The sequence below is a fragment of the Equus przewalskii genome, chromosome 8 (assembly GCF_037783145.1).
Source record: "Equus przewalskii isolate Varuska chromosome 8, EquPr2, whole genome shotgun sequence".
In the NCBI taxonomy this organism is placed as follows: domain Eukaryota; kingdom Metazoa; phylum Chordata; class Mammalia; order Perissodactyla; family Equidae; genus Equus; species Equus przewalskii.
The window spans coordinates 84,563,849-84,583,905 of NC_091838.1; the positions used below are offsets into that span (position 1 = coordinate 84,563,849).

The 20,057-nt window shown below is 63.6% G+C and overlaps 2 protein-coding genes across 11 annotated transcripts; both read right to left on the minus strand.

Moving 5' to 3' along the window:
* Positions 1 to 505: 505 nt before the first annotated feature.
* Positions 506 to 6,335, minus strand: VPS28 (VPS28 subunit of ESCRT-I). 3 transcript variants are annotated; one of them, XM_008526212.2, is made up of 10 exons: positions 5,836 to 6,335; positions 4,258 to 4,324; positions 3,616 to 3,644; positions 3,463 to 3,500; positions 3,082 to 3,171; positions 1,977 to 2,082; positions 1,752 to 1,853; positions 1,138 to 1,191; positions 924 to 1,015; positions 506 to 844 (listed from the first exon to the last, which is right to left on the minus strand). In XM_008526212.2, the coding sequence occupies exons 2-10, from the start codon at positions 4,292 to 4,294 to the stop codon at positions 727 to 729; spliced, it is 666 nt and encodes a 221-aa protein (XP_008524434.1). In that variant the 5' UTR covers positions 4,295 to 4,324; positions 5,836 to 6,335; the 3' UTR covers positions 506 to 726. The 3 variants fall into 3 exon arrangements, with proteins under 3 accessions (XP_008524434.1, XP_070488457.1, XP_070488458.1); XM_070632356.1 differs by having other exon boundaries at positions 4,258 to 4,367; positions 5,836 to 5,927; XM_070632357.1 differs by lacking the exon at positions 506 to 844 and having other exon boundaries at positions 920 to 1,015; positions 5,836 to 5,943.
* TONSL (tonsoku like, DNA repair protein) lies at positions 6,109 to 19,569 on the minus strand. 8 transcript variants are annotated; one of them, XM_070632346.1, is made up of 26 exons: positions 18,773 to 19,569; positions 18,585 to 18,680; positions 18,158 to 18,300; positions 17,407 to 17,590; positions 16,903 to 17,032; positions 16,427 to 16,598; positions 16,224 to 16,338; positions 15,511 to 15,656; positions 15,262 to 15,414; positions 14,953 to 15,078; positions 14,636 to 14,831; positions 13,303 to 13,358; positions 13,112 to 13,201; positions 12,720 to 12,792; positions 12,482 to 12,645; positions 12,272 to 12,395; positions 11,373 to 12,133; positions 11,187 to 11,263; positions 10,645 to 10,798; positions 10,484 to 10,562; positions 9,634 to 9,935; positions 9,308 to 9,473; positions 8,824 to 8,999; positions 8,293 to 8,366; positions 7,606 to 7,739; positions 6,109 to 6,371 (listed from the first exon to the last, which is right to left on the minus strand). In XM_070632346.1, exons 1-26 carry the CDS (start codon positions 18,795 to 18,797, stop codon positions 6,178 to 6,180), a joined length of 4,110 nt encoding a protein of 1,369 aa, XP_070488447.1. In that variant the 5' UTR covers positions 18,798 to 19,569; the 3' UTR covers positions 6,109 to 6,177. The 8 variants fall into 8 exon arrangements, with proteins under 8 accessions (XP_070488447.1, XP_070488448.1, XP_070488444.1 ...); XM_070632347.1 differs by having other exon boundaries at positions 10,645 to 10,795; positions 18,773 to 19,386; XM_070632343.1 differs by having other exon boundaries at positions 8,824 to 9,059; positions 10,645 to 10,795; positions 18,773 to 19,175.
* Between the last annotated feature and the right edge of the window lie 488 nt (positions 19,570 to 20,057).

Genomic DNA, 20,057 nt, shown 5'->3' on the forward strand with positions numbered 1-20,057 from the left:
CTTGGTGGCGGGCAGGAGGACAAACTGCCCCCACCATGACTTACGTACTGGGCTCCAGTAAGCCACTGTACCTAGGGCCCTGCTGTGAAAAGTCAGAAGCCCTGTGCTGGCCTGCAGTGTCCCTCAGGATGGGGAGATGCTGGAGGGGCTGTAGCCACATTTCCAAACCTGGGGCGACACAGCTACCGCTGCCTCTAGCCAGCTGGGCCCCAAGCTGCCTGGAGTTCTCAGACAAGGGCAGGAGAGGTGGGTATGGCAGGTGGCCTCCTCTGTGGTCAGATTCAAGCCACATCTGGCCCAGGTGAAGGCTCACCTGCCCTCGTTTGCCCAGGCAGTGCCCACCAGGGAGGCTGTGGCCCCTGAACGGGCACTCAGGCCCTCCTCTGATGAACCGGCTGTGTGCTCAGAGCCTGAGTGCTCCAGGATGGCAGGATCCCACCTGAGGCCCAGAGAGCAACAAACATGCGGGGTAGGCCTGATGGGGGGAGTCGTAGACAGTAGCAGAGACGTTAGAAAGCATCTTTATTGTGAGGAGGAGAGGGGCCTCTGGGGTCAAAACACCATAGATGGACACACAGACAGGGCTACTATAGACAGCAAGAGCTGTGCAGACCGTCCAGGGATCGGGTGTCCGAAGGAAGCAGGAACAATCATGGGAGGCTGTGGCCCTCCCCTGGGCCCACCTGGTCCCTCCTCCCTGCACAGCCCGGGCGGGAGACTGCAGGCTCAGGCATGCAGGAAGCGGTTGAAGGCGTTGTAGGCCGACTCCAGGTCGAAGAGCATCTGGCGCACCTGGGAGTCGTCTAGCTCGTCTGATGCTGACATGCCGCTCAGGGTCTGCAGCCTGCAGGAGCACAGTGCTGGCGTGTGTGGGCTTACAGAGCTGCAAGGGCACACAGCAGCTCAGCTAAGGGGACACTCACCATTGGCTGACGGTCTGTCGGCCCTCAAAGTCAGGGGGCAGGTGGCTCATACGGTGCATAGTCTCCATTAGCTCCCGCAGGTCAGGCTGGATCTGTGGACGAGGCTACACTGGAACCACCCCCTGTCCCCTGCTGTGTGCCAAGCCTGCTCCCTGCCCCCCACTGCTGGTGCTCCGAGTCCCCCAACCCACCCTGCCCGACCCAGGAGCCACACCTCGTCCATGGCCCGGATCTCCAGGCGCAGCTTGTCCATCACTGTGATGAAGAGCTGGAGGCAAGTGTGTGAATGAGGCAACACAGACCCACCCTAAGCTCTTGAGGATGGAGACCACCTGTAGCCTACAAGCCTGGCTCCTCTGCAGGGCTGAGCCCAGGTCAGCCCTCGCCCAGCCCCTCTGGCCTCAGGAACCCACCTCTCCCTCCTCAGCCTCAGCTGTCTGGTCCCTTGGGGCTCCTCCTGCACCCCATCCCTGCAGCCTGGGGCTCCTCCCCATGCTGCATGGCCCATAGACGTGGGGGCTGCTGCTGCTCATGGCCCCGCTTTGGCTGGGCCTCCTGGGGCTGTGGGAGCCCTGGCTGTGTTGAGCCTGGGCACCACCCACATGGGTCTCAGGCTGGGGAGGACCCTCAGGGGGGCTTCCTGGATGCTGCCCAGGGAGAAAAGCCTGCCCACCTCTCTCATTCCCAGCTATGGGGGGCTCCCACCCAATGAGTCCAAGTGCTGCACAGCCCTGCAAACCCCAGGACTCAGTGTGAATGTGTGACCATGGCCGGCAGCATCGGCCTTCCTGCCTCCCTGCAGGGCTCCCGGGAGGCCATGGGGCACACCGAGACGACATCTGCAATGCAGCGGTTGAGGTTGCCCTTGTCGTCCTTGATGGTGATGGGTCGGTCCTCCTTGATCCTCTCCATGGCAAGTGGGCAGTCCAGCTGAGGGAGGGCACACAGTGCTGGGCCTTGCAGGACAGCAGGCCTGTGCTGGCCAGGCCCTGTCCCAACAGCACCCACACTTCCCACCTCCCGCCCCTCGGGGTGGAGGGGCAGCTCACTCACACGGAACTTGCGGCAGAACTCATCAATGGAGCTGATCTCTGAGCCCTGAACCTGTCGGAAGGCGGCTTTGTACTGGACCAGAAGCCGGGAGCAGGCTGCCGTGTACCTAGGGAGAGGGCCAGGCCGCTGCCCTCAGCACTGGGCCAGCCCTGCCCGGCACATGCCGCTCTCCCTTGGCCCATCCAGGCATGGGGCAGGTGTCCCGGAGGGCTGGGTGACAGGTCAGATACGGGCTGTCGAGGGGAGGCTGGGGGGTCTACACGAGGAAGAGCTCTGGATGACAGGGGAGTGCAAGGTATGGCTGCCACACACGACCAGGCCTGGACTGTGCAAACTGGCCCCAAGCCCAGCACTAGGCAGAGGCCTGGCCAGCCCCTCGTGCCCGCTCTCCTGGGATGTTGACCATGCCTCCACATCAGAAGCTCATGGTCTGGGGCAGGCCCCGTGGTGTAGTGGTTAAGTTCAACCATGCTCTGTTTCTGTGGCCTGGGTTCACGGGTTCGGATCCTGGGTGTGGACCTACAACAGTCAATGGCCATGTTGTGGTGGTGACCCACATGCAAAATGGAGAAAAACTGGCACAGATGTTAGCCCAGGGTGAATCTTCCTCACCAAAAAAAACGAAAAAAAAAAAAGTCCTAAGGGGCGGGCCTGTTTCACTGAATAAAGACCCTACGTACCTCCTGGGCACCAGGCCTGGCCAGCAGCACCTCACAAACTGGCCTCTCCAACACTCCTTCTCACTTTCTGAAGCCCTCTCACTGATAAGGACATCTGTGCCCAGGAGAGCAGGGCTGGGATGGAACCCCAGCACCAGGGTGGTGGGCACAATTCTCCCCTGGGACACTCAGTACCACCATCAGGACTTCCCCAGCTGAGACAACACTGAGGCCACCAGCACCTAGGGGCACCCTCCTGGTGCTGGGCAGGCCCCACAGAAGTGGGCAACTCACAGCCTGACAGAAGAGGCGGAGACCCACACGAATCCCCAGCTCGGGCCTCAGACCCTTGCTCTTGTTTCCTACTAAGCACCCAGGCCCTGGAGGGTGGAAACAAGCTTCCGAGGATGGGTGCCATCGACGGCACAGGGATGGCAGGCTCTCACTCATTGGGGGTGACACAGTCCTTGATGTATGCCTTCTCCAGGGCCTGCATTGTCTTCACAACCGCAAACAGCTCTGCCATGTTGTCATACCTAAGGAGAGTGTCTTTATTGGACTGTGTCCACCGAGGCAAGGAAGCCGAAGCCCCCAGAGCCCGGGGCACAGCCGCCCGGGCACAGCCACGGCAGCTCGGCACAGTCTGCCTCTCCCACCCGGCCCTCAGCAAGGCTCCACGGCACTGCAGCACTGCTTTCCCAGCCTGACCCCATGTGCTTCTGACCGTCGGTGTGGGGGTGGGTCTGGGGTTGGGGGAGGTTGTCTGGGGGAGGCGGGCAGGCATGGATGTGTTCCTTGGGGGTGGGCAGCCTGGGTACTAGACTCACTTCTCCCGCTCCCGGGCGTTCTTGTACAGCTTCACTTCCTGTTGGAGAGGGGGCAGTGTGTCAGTGGCACCAGGGTGGCTGCAGGGTCCTGGGGAAGCTCACATGGGCATTGGCTGTTGGCCAATGCCAGCCAGGTGAGCGTCAGCCACTCACCTCATACAGCTCTGGCTTGTTTCCAGGGGCTGCAACAGAGGAAACAGAGCTGGTAGGCGGGCCACAAGGCGACCCCTAATGGGCCTGTCTGCCTGTCCTGGACCCATTCTCATTTCAGAACCTCTCCTGAGGCCTCTCCCTGTGCTGTCTCCAAGAGCCCAGAGGTAGCTGGAGGATGGGAATTCCACTCTTGGCCCCCCAAGTTCCTGGGGGGACCTGAGCAGAAGACACACCTCTGAGGCCAGAGGGCCACAAGCCAGGCCTGGCCCCTCACCCCACCACTGTTCCGCAGCCCTCTCCCTCTACAGCAGGTGACCACACCTTGCTTATGGGGCAGAAACAATGTGTGTCACGTGCTTTGTGACCTTTCCCCTGGCTTGGTGACTCTCGGATGCCCAGAGCCCCTCAGAATCCAGCTGCACCAACCCTGTCATCTCTGCCCAGCCAGCCACAGTTGGAGGTCTCTGGGCCAGTGATAAAGTGATAAACTGTACCAGCCCCTGGCCACCCCTTTAGGCCATGTGTAGGGGGAAACTTATAGACACCTCCCCCAATCCCCAGCCGCTGCTCCCATCAACCTCTGCAGCAGGGACTGAAAGCCTAGGCCCTTTGGGTCCCAGGCCCAGCTTGGCCCACACTCACCTCCCATGCCTGGAGTGGCTGGGATCCCGTGAAACATCCTGCAGGCTCAGGCAGCCACACCAGAGACCTGCAGAGCAGAGCCAGCACCAACTCGAAGGTGACCCCTAAAACTGGAGCACTAGACCTCACAAAGAGCTTCCCGGTCCCCCGCAGAGGGATAGGAAACAACACTGAACACACAGGGCATTCTGTGCCCTGCTGGGAACACCCGTCCCACCTGGAGGCTGTCAGGAGTGGGTGCAAGAGAACAGAGCAACAGGTGGGGTGGGGGGGGGTGGTGGGCCTCATGGCAAGTCAGGGCAGGCTGCTCTGAGCCAGGTGACCAGGAGGAAGAGGAGATGGTAGCAGCTATACGCTGGGGAGAAGCATTTGGGCAGAGGGAACCACACACATCCCACAAATTTGGAGGAACAGACAAGCCAGGGGCCAAGGTCTTTCTGACTGAGGGGCTTCCTGGGGAACCAGAATGGAGAGGCAGGCGGGATCAAGCGTGCAGCAGAAGGAATTCTAGTTTTCATACTAACACAGCTCGAGCTACTGGAGGGTTGAAGACAAGCTCTTGGGGCTCCCAGCTGGGCAGGGAGCTGAGAAAGGACAGAAGCAGGAGGCCCATGGGAAGGTCCTGGCCAGTCAGGAAGTTGATGGGGAAAGCTCCCGACACGCTTTGGAGGTGAACCACCAGACTCAGTGATGGACATGAACCGGGTTGGGAATTTAAAAGGAGCCAAGAATGACACCCTGTTTTTGGCCCAATGGTACTACGACAGTAAGGAGGACTGAGAGGGAGTCGCCGGGAAGAGAAGCAGGTTTGGAGGGCAGGCAGGTGTGCAGCACAGTGTGCCGTTTCGGGTGTGTTGGGTTTAAGAGGCTCTGCAGACACCCCAGGAGGCGTGCCTCATGAGGCAGCTGGAGGCCAGGCGAGAGGCCCAGGCTGGCAGCGCTGGGTCGGCGACACCGTCGGGGAGGATGGCCTCACAAAGAGGACGGTTAAGGGGTGAACGAAGATACAAGAGGAAGAGCAAGGCTGGAGGCCGGGGCGCCCAGGGCGCAGACAGGGAGGGGCCGTGTCCGAGGCAGGCGCAGCGACAGCAGACCCCTGGGTGTGGGTGCGGACGCAGACACGATGCGGCAGCCCCCTCGGACGCCGGGGAGGAGGGAGCCAGGTCAGACCGGACCGAAAGAAGAATAAGGATTCTGGGCGGGCCCAGAGAATTCCATTCCGAGGACGAATGACCCTGCAACGAGCGCACTAGCGGCCCAGCGCGCCCGCCGGGGACGCCCGCCAGGCCGCAGCGCGAGGCGCACTCGGGTGACGGCACGGGGCCGTGCTACCGGAAGGGGTGCGGCCGGGGCGGCCAGGTTCGGGCACGCCGAGAGCCCGGCGGTCGGGTCCAGGTAGCCGCCGCAACGAGGCCTCGCTCGCAGGCGCCAACCCCCGGGCGAAGCCAAGGGATTTGGGGTCCCGGGCGCAAAGAGGGTAGCCCCCCACGGTGCGAAGACGCCCGCGGGCCTAGGCCAGAGTCGCCGCCCCCATCCAGCCAGCGGGCCCTTTCCCGCCCGTCCCCCGGCCCGCGGTACCTGGGCGGGCTCGCCGGGTCCCGGAGATGGCGTCGGGGCGGGTCGCCCCCGCCTGCGCCTGCGCGCACCCCATCGGCACGCCCCTCACGTCTGCGCACGCGCGCGCCGGGGACGGCCCCCGCCCTGGCCACGCCCCCGACACCGGGGGCGGGCACTTGGCTCGCGATCGGTACTGCCGAGGCTTTGCCCTCGCCTTTAGCGCCTCTAAGTGGCCGGAACTGCCCGCAATTCCGGCGGGCTCTCAGCTTCCCTACAGCAAAGCGGACACCCGCCTTGGGCCTTGCGGCAGCAGCCGCTCTGATTTATTAGGGCTTCCTGGAGGAGGGGGACGGGGCGGCGCCGTCAGAGGCGCCTGAAGAAGAGCTTGGGGCCGCGGTCCAGGGTGCATGCACCAGGGCCCGGATGGCTGGGCAGCAGCTGGCGCAAAGTGTCCCGGTCCTGAGCGGAGAGGCGTCTGCTGCACAGCTGCAGCTCCTGCAGCTGCGCGGTGATCTTGTCCCAGAGGCCCAGGCCCAAGGGGCCCTGGACGGCACAGCCTGCAGAGGGGGCAGGGGCAGGAGCAGGCCTTAGAGTGGCTCTGGCAGGACAGAGCTGGGCGCGCCTGTAGGAGCCTGTAGTGTTCAGGCAAGCCCCATACGACTCCCAAGCCCGTGTCCTTCTCTCTTTACCAGTGTGGCCGTTGGGAAGAAACGCTTCCCCTGAGGCTCCAAGGGCTGCAGCCAGGCACATGGGCAGAAGCCCAGGGGAGGCCCGGTAACAGTCTAGAAAGGAGTGCTCTCCCAGAGGGGCTGCCTGGGACCATGGGCGCCTTCCACGGCCAGTGGTCACACAGAAGGGAGATCCGCCAAAATAAACAGCATTCACATCTGTGCCTCTGACTGTCTATAACGACACCTAGGTCTCTCCATCCATAAAATGGACACAATATGGCTGCCTGTGAGTCTCAGGAGGACACTAAGCTTCCAAGGCTTGATCCTCAGAGGCCAGAGAGTGCCCAGTAGGCTCAGGACCCCAGGGAACTTGGTGAAACAGAGCAGATGCCAGCAAGCCAGGTGTGTGGGGAGCAGCCCCTCAGCTGAGTGCCGCTCTCCCACCAGCCTGCCTTCTTCAGTGGGGCCTTCCCAGAGCAGCCAGCCTGGCCTGTGGGGTAGGGACTGAGGAGCAGCAAGAACCCAGGGGTTCCCCATGTGCACACCAACTCCCAGCCCTTGTCCTCCTGGAGGGCAAAGCCTGGTGCTCTCCTGCCCAAGGCCCCATCTGGATGTGCCAGGCTGCTGGGTGGTCAGTTTACCAAATGCACCACCCCTGGGGTCTTCCTCAAGACAGCTGTGGTGGGGTACTGTGCCCTGGTGTGACCAGAATGAGAACAAGCTAAGTCAGGCCACAGGCAGGGAAATGAGGGTCAGAGCTGCCCCTGCCATGAAGTCAGAAGGTCCCTTGGTGGCAGCTTTCACCACCCTGACCTTGAGCCCCTCCTCTCGCCAATGGGAATGAAGTCCCTGAGGAAGGGGACTCCTCAGCCATGGCCCAGAGTCAGGCTGAACAGGCCAGAGACCCCACGCTCCTCCTAACCCATCATTTTAGGAGCTGGGTTCACACCCCTTTCCAGTCATGCTGGTCACTTTTCCCCACTGTGTCACACTTGCTGTCTGGCTGGTGGCAGTGATGGCCCCTTCAGAGGAGCCAGCTGGGCCTCAGGAAGGTCCCTGAGGAGGGATCTCTGTCATCAGCCCTGGTGTGACAGGTGTGGCCACCACACTGAGGGCTCACCTGACAGGCTGAGGAAGCTGAGGCCTTGGGGTCGCTCCTTGAGGGCAGATAGGAGCTCCTCCAGGCTGGCACAGCTGATCTCAGGATTGGCAGACAGGTCCAGCGAGACGAGTGAGGGGCAGAGAGGGAGACATCTGAGACAAGGGAGGAAGCACGAGGGTAAGCTTCCAGAGAGGGAGGCCCCCACCACTAGGCAAAGCTGCCCCAGGCAAGCCCACAGCTCTATGAGCCAAAGGCCAGGCCCAGCAGGTCCTGCCCCCAGCTGGGCACAGGCACAGGCGCTCCCCCAGGGCCGGCCGGGCACTGCCAGGGCCAGGACCACAGTGGCCAGGCCTGGGTGTGACTGCCTGGCTTGGGTGGCCCTGACACTCCCAAGAGCCAGCCAAGGCTGGAGGGTCATGAGAGCAAGTGGCCCTTGTGTGGACTGCTGCACAAAGAGTGACAGGAAAGGACACAGCAAGGGAAGGGCTCTCAAGAGCCACAGGACTATGGGAAGAGAGAAACACAAAGAGGGTCGGGCAGGAGGCAGCGGAGAAGCTGGAAGGAGCCAGGCCTCGGGGCACACTTGAGGAAGGAGCGGGCACCTCTGTGGTCCTTCCCTGCTGGACCCAGCTCCCCCAGGCTCCTGGGCCTGGAGATCAGACAGGGGAGCACAGGAGGGCGGGGGAGCATGGGCAGGGGCGTTACCTGCTTAGGTCTCTCACTGCCTTGTCGCCCAGGTGGTTTGCAGACAGGCTCAGGTGTGCCAGAGCACAGCCTTCCTAGATAAAGTAGAGGCCCGAGGGGGGCCAGACTGAGTGGGGCGCCTGGCCTCCCTGCTCCCCACACCCAGGAGGCCGGATATCTTTCCTTTTCCTTGGGAACAAGGGAGCAAACACTCTCTGACCCTGGAGGCACCAGTGGAGAGCAGCGTCCCCTGAATTTGCAGATCAGAAGGAAACACCTCTTCTTCTGGTGTGAGTCACTCCTGCCACACAGGGACCCAGCCTTGCCTGGAAGAGCCCCCTGGAGAGTCTGGTGTGCTCCTTGGGACCTGTCTGGGGCCCTTCCTGCTGGCCAGGAATTAACAGCCTGAGGCAGGCAGCTCTCCAGAAAGCTTCCCCCGCAGCTGCTCTTCCGTAACCTGCAACCCTCTTCCCAGCCCCCTGCCCCCAGGCTTCATCTGTGGGACCTTTGGCCAGGGTTCCTCTGGCTTGGCACCCCTCCCCAACTGCGTACCTTGGTCAGGTATCTGACCAGGGGCTCCACCAAGCTGGTGTCGTTCTTTATGGCTGCCACGGAGTTGAGCTCCAGGCGCAGGAGGGTGTGGGTGGGCAGGCTCTGCAGGGCCTGGGCGAGGGCGGAGGTGCCCAGGACGTTGTAGGACAGGGACAGCGTCTTCAGGTGCTTGGCATCTGCACCAGGGCCCAGAACCTCTGTCAGCTCCATGTGGCCATCAGCATTGCTGTGTAATCCTGGGCCCAAAACCCTCATGACCCTCTGGGAAGCCCTGGGGTTCTGTGCACAGGGAAATGGAGGCAGCTCTTGCCCAGGGTCTCCCAGCTGGGAACAGGGGAGGGCCAGACTGCTGAGCCCAGCTTGTCTCCACCATTTCTGGGTCCCCTGACTATCCCCAGTGACTGCCTCTCTGGGCCCTTGGGCACGCCCTTCTGATGGCAACTGGAATCCTGGGGCCAGGGAGCGCATGTGCCTGTCAGCTTACCTTGGAAGGCGCTGCCTAGGGCTGCCTTCAGGAAGAAGCTGGGGCCAAAGCCACAAGCCTGGAGGTGCAGGGTGCTGAGCGAGGGGCAGGCCTGCAGAATGGAGGCCAGGGCCTGACCACAGCCATCCCCAAGAGGGTTCATGCTTAAGTCCAGCTCCTCCAAGTTCTGCAGAAGACACAGGCCCCCCAGAGGATCTGGTCTCCTTGCTGTCCCAGAGCTGGGCAGCGGCCGGCACTCCCAACTGCACCTCTCCACCTAGTGACCAACTGAACGCCTATGTCCTGACCCTGCCCTGATGACCACCCGCTGCTCCCCATGCCTCTACCTGCAAGGTGGTCTGCCCCAGGAGGCCCATGGCAAGTTGGCGCAGGCCTTCAGGGCCCAGATGATTGGAGGACAGGTCGAGGAGGGTCAGGTTGGGCACAGTGCCCAGGACAGCCAGTAGCTCGGTGGCACATCCGTCCCCTAGCCGGTTCCCTGCCAGGCGTAGCTCCCGGAGTGCTGTGTGCAGCTTGAGGGCCCGCAGCAGGGGCGTGAGCTGGGCCTGGCGCAGGGCCAGGGAGCAGGCACTGAACAAGGGGCCTGAGCTGTGGCGCTCCATGGCCTGCAGCACCTGCTGGTGCTCCCCTGGAGGTGGGTGGGTGTCACCAGGGCCAGAGCCTACCTGGTCTGCCCTGTGAACCCAGGACAGCAAACCAGGCGGCCCCTCCTTACTCATGAGCCATGGGGCACCCAGTGGAGGTGGTGCAGGGCCCACTCCCACCAGCCCACGGACCCAGCACAGTGTGAGTCCCGTGTGTGGCTGGTGGATGGTGCTGATCCATCTCTGCTGCATCAGGCCCTCCCCAGAGGGGCCCTGTCCTCCATCTGCCACCCCCACACCTCAGAGTCCCTGAGGCAAGCTTCCTTGGAAGCTTTCCTGGCAGCTCCCAGCTGTGCCAGACTTCCCTGCACTGGGCTGGTCTCCATGGCTCTGGTGGCTCTCTGTCCCACCTCCAGATGGAGCCATCTTCCCCTACCTGCCATCGACAAGTATGGACACTGGGTGGGGAAAGAACACCTGAAGACAGGTGTGGTGGGAGGCAGCCTTGATGGATACCCAGGAGTGGCATGGGGAGGAGGAGCCTGCATACCCAGTCCTGCTGCCAGGCCGCTGAGGCCCTCCTGGACCCTACCTTGCTCCAGGCTCTGGCAGGCCCTGCGGTAGCGGTCGGTGAGTGGGGGGAGGTCCCACGAAGTCACTTCAGCCAACACCTGGAAAGCATCATTGCCATGTAGCCCCAGGGCCCCCAGCACCAGGCTACACCCCGAGCTCAGGGCCCCGGCTTCTGCTCACCTCCTCATTGCTCTGCAGCACGTCAGGAATGGGGTCCTGTGGGGCCAGGAGGGCTCCGTCCTTTTGTAGGGTGAGCCGTGGCAGCAGCCCACAGGCCTGATAGTAGCGCTGGGCAGCCTGTTCAGCCAGCCAGGCCACAGAGTGGGCTTCCCTGCTGTGGGGATGGGGGCACGCTGAGCCCTGGCCCCACCAGGTTCCTGCACACACCGAGGAAAGGCCCCGGTCCTACCATCTCTGCTGTGGGTTGCCAGCTTCCCTGTCTGGCTCCTTCCCTCTCCTCTGCCCCTGCTCGGGACACCTCCAGCTCCTCCAGGTGGTTCCGGGAGCCCTGACTTGACCACCCCGGACCCTGCCTATGCCTTACTCTGGCCTGTGGACTCAGCCCAGCTACCCAAGCCCCTGGGCCAGCAGGAGACAAAGTGAGCCATCGCACGTCCCGACGTGCAAACACGAGGATTCCTTGGCCCCACCCCCTGGAACGGAGCCCACGGGGGCCAGAGGAAGTACCTGCCCCACCTGGGAGAGGGCAGGTGACACTTTACCTGTGTGGGACAGGGATGAGAAAAAGATTATCCTGAACTCGAACTCGAACCCGGATGGGAGGGGGCAGGACCGGACCCTAGTGGGGGGGCGCAGGGAGGCAGGGGCTGAGCCAGGAGAGACAGAGCCCCTCATCCCCACCTGCCTTGAGCCAGGGAGCTGGCTCTGCTCTAGGTTCGAGCACCCACCGAGGGCTGGCCTGCCACAGGGGTCTCCCCGCTGGGCCCTGAGGCCCTGGGGACGTCAGGGCTCTGTGGGGGCTCTGCAGCCGAGCTGTGGTCTCCACCTGCCGCAACCCGCGCACTCCGACTCTTGAGATGGGGCAGCTGGCTCTGCCTGGCCTGGGCCTGCAGCCTGACAGGGCTCTTGTCTCTGCCCGATTCCAAGGCACAGTGCCTGGTGCTGTCCCCACCGCCCTGGGGGCGGGGCAGGCGGCGTCCCCGGTGGCTCTGGGTCAGCAGCAAGTCGTCTTCCAGCCAGTCCCCAGCCGGGCACTCCTCCTCGGGGATGAGCGCTGCCTGGGGGACGGGGGCCTCGCCTGCACCTCGAGGTGCACCAGGCCCCCGGCGGCAGCTCTGGGCACTGCCCACGCCTCGGATGGCTGCCACATAGGCTGCCCGGCCGGCACTCGCTGTGGCTGCTTCCCTGTTGCTGGTGGGGCCAGGAATCCGGGCCTTGGTCTGCTGTGCTGGGGCAGAGTGCCGAGGCCTCTTCTGGATCGGCTGGGGGAAGCCCATGCTGTCCTCGCCCTCCGAGCTGCTACTGCTAGCCAGCTCGTGCCTGCTCCTCCGAGGCCTGGCCACAGCTGGCACCGCCTGCCCCTGGGAGACCCTGGCACTGGCCTGAGAAGTCTCTGGGGGTTCTGGGCAGGGGCTTGAGGGAGGAGAGGTCTCAGGGTCAAAGAGATGGTTACTTAGGAAGGTCTGGGGAGCCAGGGAGCTGTGGGGAGCTGTGGGGAGACAGAATTGACTGTGAGGCTGGGCGCGTACCATCCCTGCCACCCAGGGTAACTGCCCCTTGGAGTCAGGGCCCAGGGCACCCTCAGGCTAAGGAGCAACGTCCCTAGGGGTAAGAGGTCCCTGCTTGCCTTGGCCCAAGGAGGCCACCTGGAGCAGCCTCTCCATGGCGCCAGCCTTCTCTCGTGTCTCGCTGTCCAGATCCTTGTAATACAGCTTCACCCACTGCTGCAGCGTCTCCAGTGGGCTGTAGCCCTGTGTGGCACCCAGCTGAGCAGGGCTGGCAGGAGCAAGCCCCGCCAACCATAGCCCATGCTCACCTAGCCTGAGCCCCCACTCACCTTCCTGGTTCGGAGGGTGACTGAGGCCCCTCGCTCAATGAGCAGCTCTGCTACTTCGAAGTGGCCACAGTTGAGGGCATCGTGCAGGGGAGTGATGCCCTCACAGCCCTGGCCGCCTGGGTCATCCACTGCAGCCCCATGGTCCAGCAGGAAGCGGACAATGTCTGTGGACCAGGGGACATGAGTCAGCTCCCAGAGCCCTTCTCAGACCCTCCCCCATGTGCTCTCCCACACTCACCCAGGTGCCCGTAGTTGCAGGCTTCGTGCAGGGGTGTCCAGCCACAGTAGTCCCGAGGGTTCAAGGGGTGGCCCTGTGACCAAGGACGGGAAGGAGCGTGGCCTCACCCCAGGGCTCTGAGGCCTGGGGAGGGCTAGGGCCTTGGTCTCAGAGCCTGGAGCAGCCCCCACAGATCCATTCCCTGGCCCAGCCTGGCCCTGGTCCCGCAAGAGCGAGGGAGACACTGCCCCACCATGAGGCGCAGCCCTGGGAGGGCCTCAGGGGCTTGCACAGGGCCAGCAGCCACGGTGCTCCCTCCAGCCCCCTGGTCCAGCCCTGTCCCCTTGGGGAGACAGTGTACCCATCGGAGCCCCTGCAGCTTGAAGGGTGGCTGAATGGGGCGGTAGGCACACCTGCCTCACGAGATCCTGGACACGGCCCAGCTGGCCCTCGATGCAGGCTCGGTGCAGCATGGTCTCCCCCACGTCATTGCGCCGACTCCACTGTGGGACAGCCACCCCAGAATGGGGAGCAGAGGTGTGAGGAGACCAGGCAGCGCTGGTGAGCCCAGGACGGGGATACACACTCACCCTGCTGTCCTCACCTCAGTCACTCTCCGCCGACCCCGGCAGCTCTGGAGCTCCTCCTCCATCTCATCCTCTGCAACAGAGCCGAGCCCACCACCCCAGGTGAGCCAAGTGCCCTGCCCTCCCAGGCCTGGAGCTGACTCCTAGCCCACTCCCAACCTTGCCTATGGTCACTCCCGGCCGGTCCCTCTGCCCACGGGGGGCACTCTTGACCTTTCTTCCCACCTGACTCCCTGTCCACCATGTGCTGACCTCTCGCCCTGTATGCAGACCCTGCTCTGTGGGTCAGTCTCTCCCATCCCAGACCTCTGCTGTCCCTCTCCTGGGAAGCCTCCTTGTCAAGTCATGTCATACTTTAAAACTAGCTTGTCTCTAGAACCCGGATGCTCTCTACCTGAACACTCCTGGCCCTCTTGTCTGCGTCCAACTCCTCCCAGCTGTTCTCTGCCCAGTCCCACTCTTCACTACTGCTCTTGCTCTCTGCTCCCTCCTATGCCTCTGACTCTTTCTAGAAACTTCTTTCTCTCCACAGGCTTCTCTTACTGGGACTGTCTTGAACAGCACTGCCTAAAGCTCCTGTCTTTGGTCCTCTCTCCCCGCCCCTCATGTGGCTTCCCGCACCCACACCAGTGACATGCAGACTGATGACCCCTAAGGCATGGCCCGAACTTCCCAACGGCCCTGGTCACTCACCAAGAGGTTCTGGAGACCCCTCAAGTTCAAAACGGAACTCTCCCCTCCTGGCCTCAAGGACGAGGTCCCCACTCCCCACCACTTAGCCAGAAACCAGCTCACTCCTTGTGCTCTCCCACCTGGCCCCAACCCTTCCCTGCTTCCCTCTGCCCTGAGAGTGCTTCAATCCAAGCCCACCCCAGCCTGTCCCTCTTGGCCACCTTCCATGAGGCTGACCATGCTGGCCTAGGGGAAACTGTACCAGCTCCTGGCTCTCGAGGGTTTTAGGAGGTGCTGAGCTGCAGAATGGCAGCCAGTGTGCCGTCTCCGCTCCCGCCTTGCCTGGCTTGAGTCCCAGCCCTCCCATGGTGCCATAGCCCCAGGTCTGACCCTGCGCCACCTCCCCCAGCGGACACCCACAGCTCCCATCCCTGGCCCCCCACCCAGAAGGTCCCAGGACTGCCCCAGCTCCTTGCACATGCCCCTCCTCCGTCTGCCTCACCGGCATTGGCTGCCCCTCCTCCGAGGGACTGTCTCCTCCTGTCATGAGCCTGTGAGCAGGCCCCTCGAGGGCCCCACCCTCACCAGCTCCAGTCCAGGGCCTGGCTCAGAGCAGGCATCGGGGAGGAAATGCCAGGGGCAGCCAGCAAGGTGACCAAGGAGGTGTTTGGGCCTCACCACTCTCTGAGAGCTCCACCTCGCTGGCCTCCAGGGTGTGGTCATCCCCCTCTTCCTCCTCATCCTGGTCCTGGTCCTGGTCCTGGTCCTCCCCATCGTTGGCAACACTCAGCTCCTGCAATCTGGCTTCAACGCCAGGAGCTTCCTGGGGCTGCAGCCTCAGCTGCACGGTGTGGAGGTGCTGCAAGACCTGCCTCTGAGGAACAGGGTACAGGCAGCTCAGGGGCCCCAGGGATGTCAACTGCCCCAAGTGGAGAGAACGCGGGGACAGGCAGGCTGTGCCTGGGGTCTCAGGGTGGGTGGGTGGGCTCCCACACCTGCAGCTGGGGCTGCTGGGCCTGTTGGGCACAGCTGAGAGCCTTCTGGAAGCACGGCGCCAGGAGCTCATAGGCATCGCCAGCCTCTTCTCGGGACAGCGCAATGTTCAACCAGGTCTTGGCTTCCTGGAGCAGGAGGATGAGCTCAGTGGCTACTCCCTACCACATCTAGCTGGTCACAGCCATGGCCCAGCTCCCCTCTGCGCCCACTTGAGACAGGAGGATGGCAGCTCTGGGAAGGGAATGCAAGAGCCATGGGGACAGAGACCCACTATGTGCTGGGCAGGGCTGGATGCCATCAGCTCTCACCTCCAGGGCATTGCCGTCACGCAATCTCAATTCCTCCTCATAGTGGTACACAGCCCGGCGGTGGTCCTTCATGTCTCCCAAGGTGGCAGCCAGGGACACGTGGATGACAGCCAGCTCAGGCCCTGGCCTGTTTAGCAGCTCTGCGAAATGTAGCTGGGAGGCAGTGACAGTGAGGCCAGGGCCGCCCTACACCTTGCCAGCCCTGAGTGTTGTCGCCCCTCTCCTCCCACCCTAGCCAGGGGTGTGCACCTGCTTCTCGTAGGCCTTGGCCGCCTTGGGGAAGTCGCCTGCCTTGGAAAATAGGTCCCCCAGCTGCTCACAGATGCCCATGGCGCCTTGAGGGTCACTGCCCTCAGCCTCCTCCAGCCGCTGCTGCAGCTGGACCACTGCCAGCACTGCCAGTAAGAGCCTCGTGCAAGGGGGCGGCAGAGCGTGGGGCTCCAACCCAGCTCTGCCACCTGTTAGCCGTGTGCCCTTAGGCAGCCACCCACCCTGTCCAGGCCTCTGCTCACACACTGGTAAGAGGGGGTATAGGAGAATCTATCTTGCAGGACCGCGAGGATTAGAACTAACAAATAACTTGAGCAGTGCCTGGCTTGCAGCAGAGGGGAACACTGTTGACTGCCACTCGTCAGTCCTCCTGGCTGCGGGCACTGTCCACTCCATCCTCAGTAGACAGGGATGATTTCTGCCTCCAGCTGGCCAGTGGAGATGCTGGCTCACACCTAAACACCCAGCCAGTCTCCGGACCACCCCCAAGTGTCCCTCCAACAGGCTAGGTTTTGACTCAGAGAAGTGGGGCTCTCCTCCCAACAGTAAGTAGGGGAGGGGCAGCAACATGTCCATATTGATGCTGCCATCTCCCCAAGGACATGTGCTGAGGCCTCCTCTACTGAGGGAGGGGAGCCCTCTCTACCCCTTCCCATGCGGCTTCAGCCTCTTGGGATCCCTTCCAGACTCACCATGCTTGAGAGTCCGGCAGATCACTGCCTTCTGCAAAGGCTTCTGGGAGCCCAGCCTGTAGGCCTTCTTCAGGGCTCTTTTAGCAGCCAAGAAATCCCCCAGGTCTTGGAGGACCTGGGGGACAAGGGAAGGTGAGGCTTGCAGACTCCCCAAGGCCCAAGGCCTCCCAGGGGCTGAGCCCAGAGCCACTGAGAACTAGCACCTGTGAGAGGAGCAGGCAGCATTCGCTTTCCATGAACTCCTTCTTCATGATGCGTGCGCACTCCCGGGCCCCCTCCAGGCAGCGCATGGCCTGGGAGTGCTGCCCTCTGCGCCAGTGGATGGCACCCAGGTTGTAGCGGGCGCGGAATAGGTCCTCGTAGAGGTGGTTCTGCCTGCGGATGGTGACAGGTGCTCAGAGTGCCCACGGCACTCTTACTTTGGGACAGCACAGTGGCACCTGAAGCACTGACAAGCAGCTGCTGATGCCACTTGGGATTCTAGCTCTGCCACGCCAAGCCTGTTCTTCCCTCAGCACATGGCACACACACACGTGCCAGGGCTCCTCTGCTAATGGGAAACGGACGGGGCAGGGGTGAGGTCCAGCCAGCCTGCCCTTTCAGCTGCCCATCCCCCAGCTACTTCCACCAGGAACAGGGGGTTCACCTCCCTCCTGGGGCTGAGTGGGGGGGGTCTTACTCAGCGAGAAAGATGCTCTTCTTGAAGTAGTCGTTGCACAGGGCCATCTGCTGCAGGCTCTCGAAGGTGAGGCCCAGATTGAGATAGAGTCGGGTCCTCATCTCACTCAGTTCTCGCTTGGGCAATGTCCCTGGAAGATGCCCTCTCCAGACACTCAGTGCCTCATCCCCACTTGGGGTCTCCAGCTTGGGGCCCCGTCCAAGGCCTGTCCAGTCTCTCCCCCACCCCTCTTCCCACCTCTCACTGTGGGTGCCCGGGATCCTGCTGCAGGCAGAGTGTGCAGGCACAAAGAGCAGACAATTGCCAGCTGCCAGGCTGCAGTGAGCACAGGCCGTGCATCCCCTCATGGGGGCGCTCCTAGGGACAGATCTCAGCCTCACAAAGGGAGGACTCAGGCAGGTGGACCCTGCCATGCTGGCACGATGGGCAGTGGGGCTAAAGCTTCCCCTGCCTGCAGTTCAGGGGGCAGAAGGTGGGGATGGCCAGGCCCCCGAGGGCACTCACCCTGCAGCTTCTCGTCCACAATAGCCAAGCTCTTCCCAAAGGCAGTCTGTGCCTGCAGCAACGCATCCTGTGACTGGCAGTGGTCATAGATGTCCAGGTGGGTGCGGCCAATGGTGGCCCACGCCCTCTGCAGCTCGATGTGGTTAGACAGGGAACGGGCTAGCTCCAGGTAGTGGTGCTGATGCTGGGGTACAGAGGGATGGCTGCTGTGAACCATACCTCCGCCCCACCCCCCCGGTCCCCCAACTCTAGGGGGTCCCTACTCTTGCTCAGGAGAACCCTCTGCTCCTTGAAACCTCCACAGAGCACGCCAAAGCCAAACTATGCACACCCCATCTCCTCTATGCCAAGGGCTGCCTGTGGGGACAACAGCTCCACACTCTAGTCAACCAATGTCATTACAGGGAAGGAACAATGAGTGGGAGTTAGCTGAGCTGCTGCAGGGCCGGCTCTGTGTGGACAGGTCCTGAACCTCCAGCCAGCCCACAAACACTGCTCAAGTAATATTTTCCTTAATGGTTCCTGGGGCCAGGCTCCCAAGAGAGGCTGTGTGTTTCCACTCAAGGAGCAGCCTACCATTCCTTGGCCCACAGCCCTCTGAAGGTGAGGCTGCATTGCACAGTATCCCCCTCTGGCCAAAGGCCTGGACAGTGGACACTGTGCCTCCTTCTTGAGAAAGAGACCCCTACAAAGTGTGGCCCAGCAGGGCGGGGTGTGGCCAGAGTGGGTGCTGGGGGGGGGCACCGCCCACCTGCAGGGCAGCGGAGTAGTCCTCCATCTCTGCCAGCCGCTCTCCGATCTTGCGGTGGGCCACAGCGCAGCCCAGGGGGTCGTTGGCGCTCTCCAGGAGCTGCAACTCCTGCTGGTGCTCCCGCAGGGCCTCCGCGTAGCGGCCTGAGCAGGCGGGAGGGCAGGGCAGTAGGCCAAGGGCCGCGAGGGCGAGCGGGGCGGCGGCCAGGCCCGGGCGGCGTGCTCAGCAAGGCTCCCGATCCTCTGTCCCTCCCGGACCCTCCGGCCCCCCAGGCCCTTGCCTCCTCCCCCGTCTCTCCCGCCTCCGTCCTCCGTCCCTCCCGGCACCTCCTCCGGCCCCCCGGCCTCCCTTTCCCTCCCGGCTCCCCCGCTCGCTGCCCCGGCCCCCAGCCCCGGCCTCCACCCCGGGCCTGGCGCGGAGCACGTACCATGGCTGGCCAGGAGCTCCCCCAGCTGGTGGCAGAGGGCGGCCTCCTCTCGCAGCTGCCCGCTCCTCTGGGCCTTGGTCTTGCCCTTGTATAGCTCTGCAGAGAGACGGACGAGGCCAGGACGCTGAGCCCCTCCATCTGGGGGGCCAGGCCCGTTCCCGGCCTCCGCGCTGGGCTTAAGGACTCACGGCGAAGCTCACGCTCCAGGCTCATGCTCCGGACTCCGCGCGCGGGGATCCGGACTTCCCGCGCTCCCGGGCCGCTGCCGCGGCCCCGCCCCAGGCTCCGCGCGCAGGCTCAGTCCCGTCCCCGCAGGCCGCGGAGCATCCCGGGAAGTGTGGAGCATCCCGGGAAGTGTAGTCCATCCGCCCGAAGCATCCTGGGAGCTGTAGTCTGGCTGGCGCCCGCCTCCCCAAACTCCGGGGGCCGCTGCCGGAGCTGAGTCCCCCCGCCCCGGCCCCGCAGCCGCTCTAGGGGGATCTCCTGGGCTCCCGCCCCGTGCTGCCGCTGATCACCCGCGCCCCCCGCCCGAAACCTACCTGCTCGTGCCACTTTACCTGCGGAACGCACCGCCCTCATGGAAGAGGAGGCGGGACCAGTTGCGCCCCTCCCACGGAACCGCCGAACCCAATAGCTCGGCGGCCGGCGCCTCTTGGAGTCGAGCCCGGCGCTGCTGGCGGAGGGGCTGGAGCTAGGCTCGGGGCGCCGTAGTGCAGACCACTCACCTGCGGAACCTGGCAGATGTCGTGCACCCCGGCCGCACCGTCAGGCCCCGCTGCCACGGCCCGCGTCCAAAGGCCTCGGAGGAGGCTGGAAACAGTGGGAGGGAGATGGACGCGCTTATTTTCTAGGGAAATAGAAACAGACCAATGGGGTAAACTCAGCCAGTGGATGCACAGCCAGAGTGTTGGAGATGGAGTGATGCGGCGGCGGATGGGTCCATGGGTCCAGGGAATGCTGCCCTGGGCCAGTGCCCGGCCGCAGGGGCGGGGCAAGGCCAAACCCCAAGAGCTGCAGGAGGTGGGCAGTTGGAGCGGGGTGGCCGTCCTCTTCTCTTGGAGGGTGAGGTGCTCTGCTGGGCCCCTAGTCGGGCCCGGGGCTTGGAGCGCAGGACAGGGAGGCACTGAAGCCAAGGCGGCCGTTTGGCGGGAAGGCTGCTGGTGAGGTGTGCCGGGCACGGCGAGGGGCGAGGGTGGAGGCGGGGTAGGGGAGCAAGGCCACGGAAGCACAGTCTGGCTCGGCTGAACAGCGGAGGGAGCCTCTCCAGAGCTGCTGTGAAGAGTGACCAGGCTCCCTCTCCAGCACCAGCATTCAAAGGCCAGCCCAGGTCCTGGGGGCCCTCTTCCCCTTCAGAGAGCACCCAACTTCTGTATGCCTGTTTCCCCACTGATCAGACAGGGATGTGTATATGAGGTGGTGCCCAGCCAGTGGCTGGAGGCTTAGGGTGGGGAGGCCACAGGCTGGGGGCCAGCA